Here is a 16,894-nt window from a genome sequence, read left to right on the forward strand (position 1 = left end):
CATGCTGCAGAGCGTTTGCAGGACTGGTCTGAAACGCTCCTTATTTTATCTGTCTTCAGAGTGGAAGTGGGAATAAGTCAAGTAGGAGGAAGAAGCGATATTAAAGAGGCAAAGAAAGACACATTCCCCCAAGCCCCTCTAGGATAAAATTTAAAGAAGAAAAGAAAAAGCAGGCTCTGGGGTGAATTATTGTCTTTCAGGAGATGCTCTGTCATTATAATAGCATATGTCACAATGAGCTGACAAAGAGGATCATTATTGCTTAGAGATATTTGGATGTAAAATTTCTTTGACAAGACAAACCTGATTAAATATTTGTCTGCTCTAGGATTAAGACACAGCCATGAACAATCTTAAAACAGATTAAAAAAAATCCTTAGAACAGTTAAAAAAAAGATGTCATTCCAAACCAAGTACACTTTCCTTATGAGGAACAGAAACTACTGATTGAGGCACAGATTAATTATACGAGCTTCATCACTGCTTTTAAGAGGGAAGGGGAGCTAATGAGGAACATATGGAACTTTATAAATTATTTAGAGTACCCGAGAAGACAGGAAAAATGATCATCTATATTTTTGAGATTGCTCATTTCAGTTCGCAGCCACTTTGGAACATAGACCTTGCATGGCCAGTGCTTTATGCAACAAAATCCCCATAAATATGTATGGAGCAAAGCTACAGAGGGCAAGATTCATGCAAACAGCAGCACTCAGAACATGCCAGAAAGAAAAACTTGCTGGCTCTGCTGCTGCTCCTGGCTCCTGCCAGCCACTCTTACCTGGGGTTCCTATGGACTCAGACTCTTCTGCTGGGATGGTGACTCCATCTCAGCAATGCTTTTTCTCCTGCAAGTGACTCATTACATGCAAAAGAGCCTCTAAAGTTTGGGTGATTCTAATAGTAAAATTGTTGTAGTTAAAATGACCTAAGCAAGGCATCATTTGCAGGGAGACGCACAGGTGCACAAGTCCTTCCTGAGGCACATCGGTGAGAGGAAAGAAATGCCCAGGCACTAATTTTGCTCACATAGTTCAAATCCCGACTCTGCCAAAGACTGCCTAGCGCAACTATTTGGGTCACTTGGCCTCTCTGTGGTTTTGCTTGTCGCCTGTAAAACATGGATAACCTTTCCAGGGTAATTAAGAAGATAAATGCATTAAAAATTATAAGGCACTCTGATATTCCAGTAATGGGAGCTATAAGGGTACCTAAAATAGATCCATTATGGACAGCACTTAAAGAACATACTCCTAAGTTCTGAGTCTCACAATCTGTCTTCCTAATGCTGGTTATTTTGGGGCATAAAAGCATTAATTCTAGCTTCCTGTAAAAAATGACATTTCAAATATGCATCATCATCTACCACTCTGCCTCACCTTCATTAACCAAAGTGGCATATGTTGTACAGTTTACGTAGTTTAATTTGCAGCCACAGATCTGAAATGCAGCTAGAGCTATCTTCTAAGTAACTGTTCAAAGCTGCAAATATTTTTTATCTATTAAAAAAAAAAACTCACATGCTTACAAAAGTGTGTGTTTATTATGCAAGTGCTGTATCGTTACCTCCAACAGTTATATAACCTTTCATTATTGTAGGATCTAAGATCATACACAAAAATACATGAAACAAAGACATGGTATATATTTTGGGATCTGCACGTTCAGAATTACATTGACAAACTTTATAATTTCTTTCTAAACTCCACTGATTTTTTTTTTTTTTATCTTTAACTTCCCATCTACAGAGATGGCTCAAACTCTACTGTGTACAGTACCTTCATGGGTGAATGGAAACCAGTAACACATGCTGTGCAACCAGGCAACTCAGGTGACTTGTTACAAGGCACAGTGTAATCAAGTAGCCATGTAACACAGTTCTGCCATTGCTAGTAACAGGCCACCAGCTTTGTATAGAGTTTGCAAGGCCTCAGGACTAAGGCTTGCTCTGTCTGAACTTCTGTGGACCTGTCTACAGCTTTGTTTTACTTGGTTTAGCAGTAACAGCATTTTTCTAATTGAACAGGTGTCTATGGCTAATAGGTTTTGCTTTTACTTATCTTTGTATGATACCACATGGTATCATACAGGTATTTTATGCCTCTAACATAATGACGTAGTATAGAGAAATACTAGCCTGGCATGGCAACAGGGGCCTTGGGAAGTGGAGACACGGGCTGTAGCGTAGAGGAGTACAGGCATGGGATGAGAAGAGATGGGGCACAGGCTTGGCACTGGAAACTCCATGGCTAAAAACAATTCACCAACGGTCAGTTAAAGCAATGCAGATGTAGAGCAGGACAAAACTGGTTTTAGGGGTAAAAAAGAACAAAAAATAGTATCTAACATACATAAAAGCCACAATGTGCAGTACACACATATCTAACATGGAACTGCAGACCAGTGAAGAAAAAGCAAGGTGTAAAAGTATGTTAGCAAACATATAAAAATGACCCTAAGTGGATCTTAGAGCAAGGAAGAGGAAACTACCAACATGAATATTGTATTCCTTCTGGCAAAGGGCTCAGATGAGCACAACTAGCCATAACAAAACCACCACCACCAGAATGAAACCACTGACCTTAAGACCTACAGGAGCAGTGGAAGGGTGAGCATAACACCAGAAAAAGGAATCGGACTAAGAAGGGTGTTTATAACAATCCTAACTGCATTATTATTCCTTTTCTGTAATAATTAGATCTGGACTAATAATGATTAGACCATTAAGATTTCAATTACCCTAACAATAAATTCTTGGCTTTATATATACAAGGTGTGCTTCCTTTTTGCCCATAAAACAAGCTTTTAAGCTTAACAGGAATCTCCTCTGCTAAGGTTTCTGGTTCAGATCGATTTCTCTTCTATTTACTGCTGTTGTCTCATATACACAATGGCCAGAGTTAAGCAGTTAGTGGGTTTCAGTCAACATCTTAAAGAACTAAAGTCCACCACCACAACCACCTCTGCATAGACAATTTGAGCCATACAATCAAAAAGTGACAACCCTGTAAGCCTCAGGAGGCACTGCAATTACCACTCCAAACAAGTCCATATGTTTCAAATGTACAAAGCAAACCACTGCATGCCCTGAAGCAGCAAAATTAAAGGCCCAGCAAATTGTCCTGGACCTCCTGCTGCTACCTCACTGTGGATAGCAGGAGTGCAAAGTCTTTCAGCCTGGGACTTGGAAGGCAGGCAAGCACCGTGGCATGTACAAATAGCTTGAGGAGCATTTCCTTGCTCTACCACAAAGTTCCGGCACCAGTTCAGGCTAATTTGCTGCGTCTTAGCTGGTGATCTGTGAAATAAGGATGGGGTAGTGTTGCCACATAGTGGGAGAATAAACACTCTTAAGAAGTCAGAGAAGAGCACAGTCACAATAGCCATCACCAAGACAGAAGTAGAGGGTGCTGATCTTCATGGAGGTGTACAGAAACGGTTCTCTTTAACATTCATGAAGAATAACTAAGGGAGGACCTAGAAACCATTCACCCAGCTCTAACTCTTCTAAACCAACTGCAGTTCTCATAACCCATAAACATTTGTTTTCACTTAATCACATAAAAAGCAGCAGGGAAAACTGATACTGTTTAATTCATACCCAGAAAGCCGAGGTTTCCAGACCCTCTGATGCTCTCCTAACAGTGAGTGCTGACCTACTAAACACCAGTCAGGTACAAATCAAGAAAGAGGAGGAGGAAGGTCAAAGTCATCCCGAACACAACCAGAGGGGTCCCACACCATTGCCAGCACTTCCTTCGTTGGCATCCTCTGAACACAAAGCCTTTGAACAGGACACCAAGACAGATCCCGGAGCATATTCATTCCTTCCTTCTCCCAAGCTGTGGGACATAAGTGCTGTTTCTGAAGGATCAACTTCTATTTTATAAAGGTACAGATGACATCATCCTCTGCTTTACTTTTTGTCTAAATATTGCTGGTTAGGGAGTTAGCTACTGGACTATAAAATCGACAGCATCATTACTGGTGCATATAAACAGCTTTTGCTCAGGAATTAATGCAGGACCAATGGACTTTCCAGAACTGACATTTTTAATGATTCTGTTTCTCCCACACTTTTTCATTGACCAGCACAAAAATCCAAACTCTGCCTCTCGCTTTGTCAATTTTTTTTTGATAGAGTTATCTGCTCTTTAGGGAATTTCAGTGTGTCAGACGTCAGACTAAGTAAACTCAATAACTGACCTGAGACTAGCTACTCCAGTAGTTTTAGGCTTTTTTGTACAATAGATTTTAAAGCTAAATTTCAAAATTTTGAAATCAAGAGAATGGATGCACCCCAAAGAGAATCAATATTTGCAAAGTGTTTTAAAGATGGAAAATGCCAACTATAAAAGTTTGGTATTTAAGAACAAAAAACGAGAATCCATAAGAAATAAACCCATTCTTCTTTACCATTTAACAGAACAGTGAGAGAAACAAACACAGAGGTGCAAAAATTGGCTAGCATGTGTATGCAGTAATTTACTCCAACAGAAACATCTTCAGCTATTCCCCACAGAGACCACAGTCATTAATAAAGCAAACTGCAGTAACCTTGCAGGATCTGTTGCCATCTATTGAGTCAATGATCTGCAAACCAAAGTATACAAAGTCACAGTGTCCTGGACACGCTGCATTGCCGTATCTCCTCTGGTGTACCCTTATCTTGTGCTCCATTCGTAGATACCCTGATCATTCTCCAGGTGTAACTCCTCAGCTCTTCCCTTCCTATGTCATACCCCAGGTTAAGCAAAACAACTTCACCCTCTGAACCATATTTCACTTGCGCAGGACAGAAAATCCTTCACATCTCGCCACACATTTGGGAACCCAGGGAAGTGCTCTGCACCTCCCTTCCTTCAGTAGTTCACTACTCTGAACATATGCATGGTGGGCTGAGGCAGGCTGGAGTGCAGTGCTTTGATCCAGCTGAATCCTGAACAACTGCAGGTCCCCTTCCTGGAGGCTGTAACTAGGGTCATACAGTGGTTATGAAGCTATCTTAAAATTAAAGTCAAGTTAATTTTAGCTTTAGAAGAAAAGCACTTAAAGGAAAAGGATTTCAGAGAGCTAGCTTTAGAAGAAAAGCACTTAGAGGAAAAGGATTTCAAAGAGAAATAGTCTACCCATGCGTCCAGCAGATCTAAATGCTTTACCAGTCCTTCACGGTAAGTCTGGTCCCTCCAGACACTCCAGCACAACCATGCAGGCAGCTCTTTTGCCTCTTGTCAGGTTTGGGGGAGTTTCCTTTATTTTTTACAATCCATCTCCTGCTGAGATGAGCTGTGCCTTAAGCCATTTTCTTTTCTATCCTTCTTGTTCTCCCTTTGAGTGCTCCTATTAACCTACCCCATAAAGAAACTTGTAAGCAGGACCACGTAGAGACAGGGTGACAGAAACTGGGGAGAAGGGAAGGGCTGCAGTGCTGTAACAGCGTCATAGGAAAAAGGAGCCCAGCACTGTCAGGCACTGCCTTGCAGATGCTACAGGCCTGTTAGCATCTCCCTTTCCCCACTCACTCCCAGCAAATGAGCCTTTGAAATAACGTGGGTTCAATTCCTTCCTTGGTCTCAGATTTCCTGTGAGCTTAGGCAAGTCTTTGGTTTTCTCTCCATCTCTGTCCCCTCTGTCTAAAACATAATTTCCCTGCCTCTTAGGAGCATTGTAGGCATCAACAGATGCTGGATAGGGAAGGAACCAATATCAAAAAGCCATTTAGGTCCTCTAGACAGAAAAAAGAATAATTGGCTCTTTACATAAGCACTTACCTAGTAGAAAAAAAGAGGTGAGTCACAAGCAGAGACACTGATCCTGCTGCTTCCCCTCCTTTCTCCCTCACAACATTGTGCACAGAAGTCATATCTACCTCCTGAAGATGAATTCACCTCAGCCAAAGCCTCATCCTCTCCCTCACAGCTGCTCGCACAGACTGCAACAGCTTCAAAATAAAAGGCAATCCAAACTATTTGGAGCTGGTGACACATAACACGGCCACATACTTACAGAAGATGCAGAAATTTGCATCCACCCAGTCCTCTGAGTGCCCAGACTCGGCACTCTGCAGCTCAACTAACTTGACAGACTTCACAGGGGGCTCTTCCAATTTGCATGAGGATAAATAAAACATAAGTTAGGGAGACATATCCTGTCTTCTGCCGCACAGCCAATTTATTACATGACAGAAATTTTTAGAAAGGCTATCTTTCTAAGGTCTAAGAAAGAGAGAACATGATGGAGGATGAAGGCTGCAGGATCAAGTAATATCAAACATCAGAAACACAACTGGGCCTATATGTTCAGCAGAAGCTCTCTGGAAGAGACACTGCAGAGTGCATCCTCCAGCAGGACTCTACTCTCTGGCTAGCACTCCTCTTAATAAACGCTATTAACACAAGGAGTATGAAAGCTACACCTTGTTTCATAGCCTGAGCCTACTTATTCCCTGTGCACGATTACCACAGACGCTCTGGTCAGAGCAGTTTATTGCATACCAGGAACAGCTTCAGCCTCTGACCACTGCTTTTTTCACCTGCCTCCTCACCAAGGCATTCAATAGGCATCTCCTATCCTGAGCTCTCTCCTCCAGCAACGAATGTGATAGGGATGGAAAAACAGCCATGAATCCATTTTAGACCTGCATCGACTATGAACAGAGCCATGTCTGATGCCTTACGCAGAACAACCTCCTTCGTAGAGCCAAACATCATGACAACAGCCTGTGCCATGTATAGCACCTTCAGCACACAGTAGACAGCCTTCCAGACAGACTTACCGTTCCCCATGGTGCCTGGCCCTGCTCTGCTCTGGGACCAGGGCTCCTGTAAGAGCCCTCTGGTGACCAAAGCTGGATGACATTGCATCAGCCACCCCAGCTGGAACAGTTAAATGTACCAAGAGCACTGAAGAGATATCAGTGCCGTCCTCCTCCACACTGCACAACATGGTGCCTGACACGTAGGGACACACCTCGGAGTTTGCAAAACACTGTGTCTCTTGAACACATTATAAAGCACTGGTACCCTTAGACATGACTGACAGCTTCAGAGGCAAACCTCTGCAAAGCCATCTATCCAGGGATGTATGGCCTTGAACCAGGCAAATAGTTCTGGCTGGTTAACAGCTTAATACTACGTTCTTACTGGCGCAAACAGCAGTACACAGCTGATCTAGCCAGCACATCACACCCTTAGGTACAGAAAAGATGCTACTCCTCCTGCATTTTCTTCTGAGGCACCACAAAGATCCTGCAACAATGAAATGAATGAGATAAGAACACAAAGCTACTGAAGTTACTCCCATCATAACCCTATGTTTCTTATGCTCTTCTTCCACGCACTGTCATGTACCTCTTTAATCTAGCTTGCCAAAGTCAACCAGAAAGCCACTAAAGACTTAGAATTATTCTGGTCACACACCACTCCTGTCCAGCCTGATAGGATAAGAAGATATACGGAATGGATCTGACATGTGAGCCATCAAATACAATGTTTTTCAAGCAAAAGATAATCAGCCAGGGAGATATCAGACCTGATGCAAACTCAATCTGCCCTCAAAAAGCAACCCTCCCACAGAGTTCTTGAAATATGCTCTTTGATTCATTTCAAAGGAAACTAACAACACTAAAGCAGGCTGGAAACAGGATTACAGAGGAAGAACTGCCAGGTTATATCAGAATTAAACATCCAGGGGAAGTGATATATATATACACAACATAAAACAACACAACATAAAAAAGAGTTTGGGGGTTTCTTTGTTTGACAGGTCCATCAGAACAGCCCAATCTCTAATAGTCATACACAGACTTTCTATAGAGACTTGGTTCAGCTCCCACAGGTTCACCTGCTAGATTCCCATGGCTTTTGATGGGGCTTGGCTTGAAAACTGAATATGCTGCAAAATGATCCCAGCACCTTTCCTGAGTAGCTAAGGTGGACAAGCTCTCTTCTACACTCTATCCTGTCCTGCACCAGTTCTAACTTGGATCAGATGGAAACAACATGTACAACACTGATCAGCTATTCCTAAGTAAGTGGAATAAATTAACCCAGTCATAAAACGGGGCCTAGAAATAAATTGGGAATAAGCTGGATAAAGCTTTATATAGGCCTTACAGGCTTGTTCTGCTTGACTTAATGCTACCACCATAAGGCTCCATCCCTGGACCATACACCCCTTACAAAATGCCAGAAAAGTGGGCCTTATGAGAATGCCACTGAAGTAGCAAAAGGCCTGATTAGCAACTATCCTACTTGCTTTCTCCTCACAGGACTTGTAACCCTGCACCACCCCCTGTCAGGCAGAGGGAGCTGAAATTTCCCTGGGCATTTTACCTAGCAAGTATTTGTGGCCCACACTCAGAGCCAGACAACATTAAGCCCTGGGAATGAAGGAGCAGGTCTGGGGAACTCAGAGAAGCCCTCCCCAAAACGGAGTGCAGCACATGCTGCCTGGGTCCCATCCCAGTTCCACCAGTGGTCACTGGGGAGGACGGAGTTTCCTTAGAAATGGAGCTGTTTAGCAAAAGAGCTTGAGAGCTAACCCATGAGACCTCCAGGCACAACGGACTGTGCAATACAGAAATGAAGCACAAAAGATACGTCTTCCTTAAGGGCAAAGGAAGAAAGGGCTTTCTCTTACCCAGACCCTGGTTCTGCTGCTCCCACTCGATGGTGTCTGGAACCTGATAGGACACCCCAGCCAGCTGGGCCGCAGGGTTCTCCAGACCAGCTAGGGGCTCCTGGGAGGTCTCACCCGGAAGCGTGAAACCTGGCAGCTCGGTGTCACCCTCCATGCTTTCATCCATCGAGTCTATGTCTTTGTCCTCCTCATCTTCCTCTTCCTCCTCTTCTTCTTCCTCTTCATCCTCTTCCTCCTCCTCACCCTCTGGTCAGGGAGACACAAAAGCAACATAAGGAAAGATCCCACAAAACAAAAGGTTCATACGTCTCTGCCAGCGAGCACTAACACCACCTCTCCAAAGGCAGGCTAGCTGAACAAAGCCGTACCTGTTTAACGACATGAGACACCCAAAGGGGTTCGTTCAGAAGCATTCACCACTGTCTGAAGTCACTAAGTAACAACAAGGTGTTGCCTTAGACTGTCAAATGCATCAGTGGTGAATACAAGTGCACGTGTTTGCACATGTGTGTGTACACATATCTGCACATGCATAACTACAGCGCTCCCTGCTCAACTATTTTCAGCTCAAACAAGAGCTATTTTCAAGCTCTGAAGCAGCAACCAGTTAGTTCTATTTTTAACAGTTATTAGGCTTTGCACAGCTCTGGAAAGGATGCTGCTTCCCAGCCCAATTAGACTGACGTGGCCCCTCCTCCCTAAAGACTGTCTCACTTTGATACATGCTGGCAGATGAGCTCTTGGGTGTGGGAGAATAGTGATGATAGTAGTGATCCTCAGCAGGTATAAACTGGCACTCCTGTCACAACTGATTCATACCAGTCAAAGATATGACCAAAGAAGATTTAACTTGGGATTGGGAAAGAAGGCGGCATGGCCAACACTTCACATGGCAGCAGACGGATGCGATGCTCACGACAAACCTGTGGATTCTCCACTAGACAAGACATCCTCCTTATTCCAAAGACCACAAAGCTGACTGCAGTGTTAACATACAGAGAGATAAACATTCAAACCACAATTAATTGCTAGAACCTAAAATGGCTACTCAATAATGAGAACATAAGAATGACCACACTGGATCAAACCAAAGGCCCTTTTTGTTCATATCCTATTTCTGACCATGGCTAGCAACAGTTGCTGAAGAAAGAGTATTAGAACAAGACATGCATACAAGCGAATCTTCCCAGAGTTATCTCCTCCTGGATTTTAATTATCAGCTGCTCAAAGACTTCCTGAGCCAGAAGTTGTGTCCAAGCCACTCCATCTGATAGAACTTCCCAGCATGTAAAAATAATATCTGAAATAACAACACACTTTGAAAATCTGATGGTTATTTTTGCAAGCCAAGAAACTAAAACATGGCATTTGCACATTTTATCTAATTTACATGAAACTCCATTCAACCATTTAAAAAAACCTCCCTCCTGATATACTCAGGCTGGGAGAGCCCATCACCCTTCATCTGAGGATCTGGTTTAGCTAGGGGGCCTAAGACTGTGCTAAAAACTAAAGATCCAGCCAAATCCATGTTGGTTTTTTGGATATTCCTCTACTTCTGTCAGTTTACCTCATATACGTTACAGGCATGACAATAAGATGGGAGTAGCTCAGGGAAGACACCCGAGAGGACGGATGCATCCTACCTATCGCAAATAAAGCAAGCCACACCTTAGCAGTTGCGTGGTTATCCTCTTCGGCCGCTGCTTCACTCTTCTCTCTCCTGCTACAGGATGCTACATTTCTTTAATTCTAATTCAAAGATTTGCTCTAAAATATTGCAGGTTTTTTCCAGCTCACCAGACAAGGCAATTCCACTCTGCCATCCTTCAGTTTTCGCCCTGCACTTTATACAAACGAGCTGCTATTCGGGTTTAGCTGCAGCATCCTGCTATAGCTCGTCTTGCAGTAGCTGGAAGCGAGTGATCACCCCTGCAAACAATCACACCACACAGAGCATCTAATGGAGCATACAGGGACATAGTTAGCCACTTAAATACCTATTACGCTTTATAGGCAGTTGCTGTACCCATCCTTTCAAATCTACATAAAAATTTTCCCTATTAAACTGTGTGTGTTCAGGTAAAATACACAGCCTCTGTAAACCTGAGAACGGCACCTGGAGAGCACTCGCAGGAAGCCTGCAAAGACAAGGTAAGGTAGATCTTCTCCCTCTGCTGGGAGCAACACAGCTATAAACCGAAGATTTCTAAACTTTAATAGCAAAGACAATAAACAACTACCAAACAAGAACAGGAGCCTGACTAGAGATTTTTTTCCTAGACAGACTAGGTGAAAAAGCAGCCCAGAGAAAACAGGGATCAGAGTTTACATCAGAAAGAACAAGTTTGGGACAAGGGGTTTTAGAAGCCTCTCATGATTTTAGCAAGCCAAATCACAGACCCCAGACAGGGACCTACTTTTGGCAAAGCAGCCAGCCAGCAGATACCTCCAAACTCCAGAAGGCAGCCAGGCTGAACGCCCTGAGGGAAAGCGCCCAGACGTGCTTATCGCGTTGGAGAATCGCCAAGCTGCATCAATCATCATGCAGCCGCGGCGCAGAGACCAGAATAACGCGGCCCTTACAGCACAGTCACTGCAAGAGGACGGACGGTTCTCGACCCTTGTCTCTCGGCCCTCTATACATTCACATGTCTAAAAGCAGCTTTTTAACCCTCTCTCCCATCACGCAAACAGCTTGTCTTACTGCAAGATGTGGAGCCAGAGCAGCGCAGAGCACCACTTGGTGGATGCAAGGAGGAAGTTACACTTCCAAAAACCACAAACTTCACAGCCCTTGGATTCCCAGGAGCCTGGCAGAGCTGGACTGCTTGTGCCTCTGACCTGGGAGTCCCCCAGGATGGACAATGAGGCAAACACCACGTGGCCCAACCTCAAGCTTAAGGTTTGTGCCTCGCATCCCAGTAAAATTGCATTTCCCCTTCAAAATCGGCACTGTTTGGCCCTTCAGAGGCCTCAGCGCCAGCGTCAAAGAAAAGACGCATAAGAGACCAAAAGCTGCAAGGATGGAGACCACAAAGCCCAGCAGACTAACAATGTGTCCAGATTTTCTCACATATTTGCAGCCCTCTATGAATTCTTTTGCACAGCACATACATATATGCTGTAAGTTTTGGCAGAGGTTCATCTTGCAAAAGAAACAAGATAAACGTACAAAAAACACTAGTGCCTCATGGTCAAGGCACTAGTCTCCAGCCAGGAAAATGCAAGTTCCAAGTGTTCTCAGCCATAGACATCAATCTATCCAAATCAGGCACTCCTCTAGACAACAGCCATATGAGCACTTCTGAAAGTCTGACAGTGATCCCAAGCATCACCTTGCTTGCTGAAGCAAACACATACAAAACATAGGCAACAGTACTCAATTTCTGCTGTGTGCTGTCCTTACTCTGTAGATCTCCATGGTGTTGCATCCCAGCTTATAGAATTATTTTATTTACATGCACCAAATTCTAACCCTTATTTGTCATGTTTAATGTGGATCTAACAAGCCCCTGGAGAGATGGTATCCTATCCCCCCTTGCTGTAACACCAGGAGACTTTAGCACTGCAACACTTGCAATGCAAGCAGGCATTCACATTTTCTACTGTGGTAAGGGCAATGCATGAGCAGCTGGGGTTAGAATTAGTCTCCTGAGTGTAAGAAATTCAAAATCTGAATCTCTTTGACAGACTAAAAATGCACTGGATTCTGTAAAGTGGGCTCTGCTTTTATTTAAGCAGGAAGGGGGAAAAAAAAAAATCAAGAAACTTAAAACTGCTGTGACAGCAGTACAGGCTAAGAAAGATGTAAGCAGCATAAATCCCCCCCCCAAATGAGAGTCCCAATTCATGTGTCACAAAGACTTTAGTTTTTAAGGACTTAACACAACCTTTTAACAGGCATTCAAATCTTCAGATTTAGAGAAGCTATAGAAGAGCACCAAGAAACTGAGTCAGAGATAAAATAACAAAAAAGATTTTCAGCAGAGTTTGAGGCTTCCCAACTTTATTAATAGTCACCAGAAAATGCAATGGCCGAGTCTTATGGTGGGGCTCTAGACTGATCCATTAGCAACACTGCTGCAACCATGGCATGAGATTTGCTATTTCAGCATAGCAAAAAACTCCCCACGCTTGCTTCAAAAAAGTTTTTGCCATAAAAATGTACATCTCTGTGACAACTTTTGGGGCACAGTGGAGAGAAATGAGACCACTTCACATCTTCTTCCTAAAGTGCTTCCCTGGCCCAGCACAAGCCTGCAATCAGCAAGTCTGTGAAGCAGTTCAGGGACAGGCAGCATCCCATGAGTAAGAGCCCCAGCCCACGTTCACTGCAGGGAGATGGTGAAGGCTCTCACCAATCAACAGCAAAGATGGACTTTAGCCATATGGACCATCCATAGGAAGGGGATCATAGGGCCAGTTCTTCCTCCTGCCAACACAGAGTGGCATCAGCCCATTCTCCACGGATGGTTTCAGGCCAGCTTCACACTTTTATAAGGCCTTCACACAGCTGCAGAAAACCACGCTCACTCCAAGCAGAAGGAGATCTGAATTACTAGCAGTGTCATTAGCACAGTGTGGTGGCTGTAAGCCCAAGCTTTGGGCGAGCAGTAATAGCAAGGTGCTAGGCATCGTGCCTGCATGCACAGCCTTAACCTTGAGTAGCAGAGACACGGCCTTCAGGAACATGCTACAGACTGACTGCAAAGGCATTGAAGAAGGTTTTCTTGGTACAGGGCCATATAACAAGCTAGAACTAGATCCACTGTTATCATAACCCTGCTGAAGTCAATGGAGTTACACAGGGGCAGGAAGCTTGGCCCTCTGTTTTCAGTTAAAGGGACCTTCACTGTAGAAGGGTATTTCTATTTTTAGACATTTTCCCATTAACATTTGCTAATGTTTTTACTCCTCAGATGATTTAGGAAACCATCATTTATCAAGTTTAAAGCAGAAAAATTCCTTGCTACACCGTGAGCCACAAGACTCTTTCATTAGAAGGTGAAAGATTCATTTATAGTCATAAAGTGAATTCAAATAAACTAAGAAAAAAACACCAAAAAACCCACTAAGAAAAATGTTGCAGGACAAACCTGCTGTTCTCATTCTCTATCCTTTCCCTCTCCACCTTTCCTGGCACCAAACTGAAGGGACAACAATACCTAGACAGTAAGGCAAAGCTTCATTATGCTTCAGTATAGTCTCAAGCTGTGATTTTATACAGTGCCTAGCACTGTAGGATCTGAATGCTTAAGGGCATCTGATGAGTGCCAAGTAAGTTGTGATTAATCAGCAGCCAATGCTAATTGGTTTCCAGTGGTGAGCACACTGTTCACATGACTTCTCAGGGAGGTGGAGCATGCCATGTCCCACCCTGTCCAAGCTCTGAGCAAGACCTCCTGCAAACTGAAGTGACCACTGCACACAGAGCTAAAAGAGATCTAGTACACCACAGAATCATTGGGGTTGGAAGGGACCTCTGGAGAACATCTACTCCAACCTCCCTGCTCAAGCAGGGTCACCTAGAGTACACTGCCCAGGACCATGCTCAGCTAGGTTTTGAATGTCTCCAAGAATAAAGACTCCACCACCTCTCTGGGCAACCTGTTCCAGCGCTCAGTCACCCTCACAGTAAAGAAGCACTTTCTTGTGTTCATATGGAACTTCCAGTGTTTCAGTTTGTGCCTACTGTCTCTCATCCTATTGCTGGCTATGACTGAGAAGAGTCTGGCCCCATGCTCTTGCTACCCTCCCCAGATATTTATAAACATTGATAAGATCCTGAGCCTTTTCTTCTCCAGGGTAAACAGTCCCAGCTCTCTCAACCTCCCATCATATGACATGCTCCAGTCCCTTAATCATTTTTGTAGCCCTTCATTGGACTTGCTGCAGTATGTCCATTTCTCTATTGGTGAGTCCAAAACTGGACTCAGTACTCCAGATGTGGCCTCACCAGTGCTGAGTAGAGGGGAAGGATCACCTCCCTTGACCTGCTGGCAATACACCTCAATGCAGCCTTGGATACCCACTGGCCGCCTTTGCCACAAGTGCACTGCTGGGCCATGTTCAATTTGGTGTCGACCAGGAGCCCCAGGTCCTCCTCCACAAAGGAGCTGTCTAGCTGGGCAGCCCCAGTCTGTACTGGTACCTGTGGTTATTATTCCCCAGGGGAAGGACTTTGCTGAACTTCATGGGGTTCCTCTCTACCCAATTCTCCAGCCTGTCAAGGTCTCTTGGAACAGCAGCACAGCCCCCAAGCGTATCAGCCACTCCTGCCAGTTGTGTGTCATCTGCAAGCTTGCTGAAGGTGCATTCAGCCCTGTCATCCAGGTCATTAATGAAGATGTTAAACAGTACTGGCCCCAGTATCAGTTGCTGGGGGACAGTGCTGGTGACTAGCCTCTGGCTGGACTTTGTGCCTCTGATCACAACCCTCTGAGCCCAGCAGTTCAGCCAGTTTTCAATCTACCTCATTGACCACTTATCTAGCCCCTACTTCTTCAGCTTGTCTAGAGGGTATTATGGGAGACAGTGTCAAAAGCCTTACTAAAGTCAATCTAGACAACATCCACTGCTCTCCTCTCATCCCCCAAGCCAGTCATCTCATCACAGAAGGCTATCAGGTTGGCTAAGCATCATTTCCCCTCTGTAAAACCATACTGACTACTCCCAATAACCTTCTTGTCCTTCACATGTCTGGAAATGGTATCCAGGATTAGCTGCCCCATCACCTTGCCAGGGATGGAGCTGAGGCTGACTGGCCTATAGTTCCCTGGTCCCTTCTGCTTGCCCTTCTTGAAGACAGAAGTGACAGTTCCTCTCTTCCAGTCCTCAGGAACCACAGACTTGTGTGCACCTAGTTTAAGTGTTCCCTAATCTGATCCTCCTCCAGACTTTCCCTCTGGTCTCAAAGGCTTAGGATTCCTGAAGGCCAGGCCTACCAGTGAAGACAGGCAAAGTCAGCATTCAGTACCACTGCCTTTTTGGTGTCTTTTGTCACTAGGGCTCCTGCCTCATTTAGTAGCAGGTCCATGTTTTCCCTAGCCACCCTTTTGCAGCTCAGGTCCTTATAGAAACTTTCCATGTTGCCTTTTACATCCCTTGACAGTTTCAACTCTAGGTGGGCTTTATCTCTCCTAGCACCATCCCTGCATGCTTGGCAGTGTCTCTATATTCCTCCTGGGTCACCTGTCCCTGCTTCCACCTCCTGCACGCTTCCTGCACAGTGTGCCAGGGAATGAAAGGAGAAAGCCACAGAGCTGATAGACACAGGCCACCTGCACGGTGAGCTAGGGAGCACAGAGACACAGCAACTGAAATGCTGCCTTTCAAGTGCTGGCTGGCTAAAGCACACCAGGGGACACAGGGTCTGCTTTGGTCTGTGCATCAGCCCCACAGACACTAAACTCCCCACTCAAGAGGCAAATCACAGCACTGTTGCTTTGGGCAATGCTGTGGTCAAAGCTACTGCTCTTCCCTCTGCTTGCAGTCTTGCTGCACTACAGAGCAAGGGGACTCATGTTAAATCACAGCTGTAGACAAGATAGTGGCTGAGCCAGCCAAGCTGGCAGCCCTGGATAGAGCAAACTACAGGAACAGTCAAGCATCATTAGTCATCACCACAGCTCAGCTGTAGCATGAGGATGGGAATGATGTGAAATCAGTCCCACCCTCTTCCAAGGATGCTGCACCAGGGTTCAGAAGCTAGCACCCATCCTCACATGGGCCTGACACTTTAAGAAGGCAACTTCTTTTGCCCCTGTGCATGCTGGGGCAGTCACAGGAAAAAGAGCAGTTGGTGCAGGCTAAAGTACTTTATCCCAGCACACCACGCACCCCACAGACTCTAGCTTATCTCCTTCTACCCTCATCTACTTCACACCATACTGTAGCATTAGGCCTTGCGTCATGTGTATAGACACACAGTATAGGTAGCAGAGGTGCGTAAGTAAGGATAGGATTAAGGATAGGGGTTCTAGGACTACCTTCTCTTGCCAGAAAAAGAAGTCTCTGCCAACTGTTTTCTCCCAGTGCAAGTCCAGTGTTGTCAGCATGGTTTTCTGTATTGCTTTTACTATCAGAGCTGCTTGTCAAGAGAGAAAGGCCTTTCTAGGACCAGTCTCTTCTATTATTAATCTGTTTCTTCTACATGATTTACTCAGTAACATCACCATCTGACATTTCCAAAATGCTGCCAGAAGAGTAATTGCTTGTGACAGAATCCAGCTTGGAAGGAGATGGCTGATAG

General features: G+C 44.6%; 1 protein-coding gene across 2 annotated transcripts in view; it reads right to left on the minus strand.

Moving 5' to 3' along the window:
* The window catches only part of ARMH4 (armadillo like helical domain containing 4), a 76,367-nt gene that overhangs the window by 39,698 nt on the left and 19,775 nt on the right, over positions 1–16,894 (minus strand). For both annotated transcript variants that reach the window (XM_064511892.1, XM_026100031.2), the window contains exon 5: positions 8,641–8,886. In XM_064511892.1, the coding sequence (XP_064367962.1) occupies positions 8,641–8,886 (246 nt within the window). The remainder of the gene's footprint in view (positions 1–8,640; positions 8,887–16,894) is intronic.

The sequence above is a fragment of the Dromaius novaehollandiae genome, chromosome 5 (genome assembly GCF_036370855.1).
Source record: "Dromaius novaehollandiae isolate bDroNov1 chromosome 5, bDroNov1.hap1, whole genome shotgun sequence".
Classification (NCBI taxonomy): Eukaryota; Metazoa; Chordata; class Aves; order Casuariiformes; family Dromaiidae; genus Dromaius; species Dromaius novaehollandiae.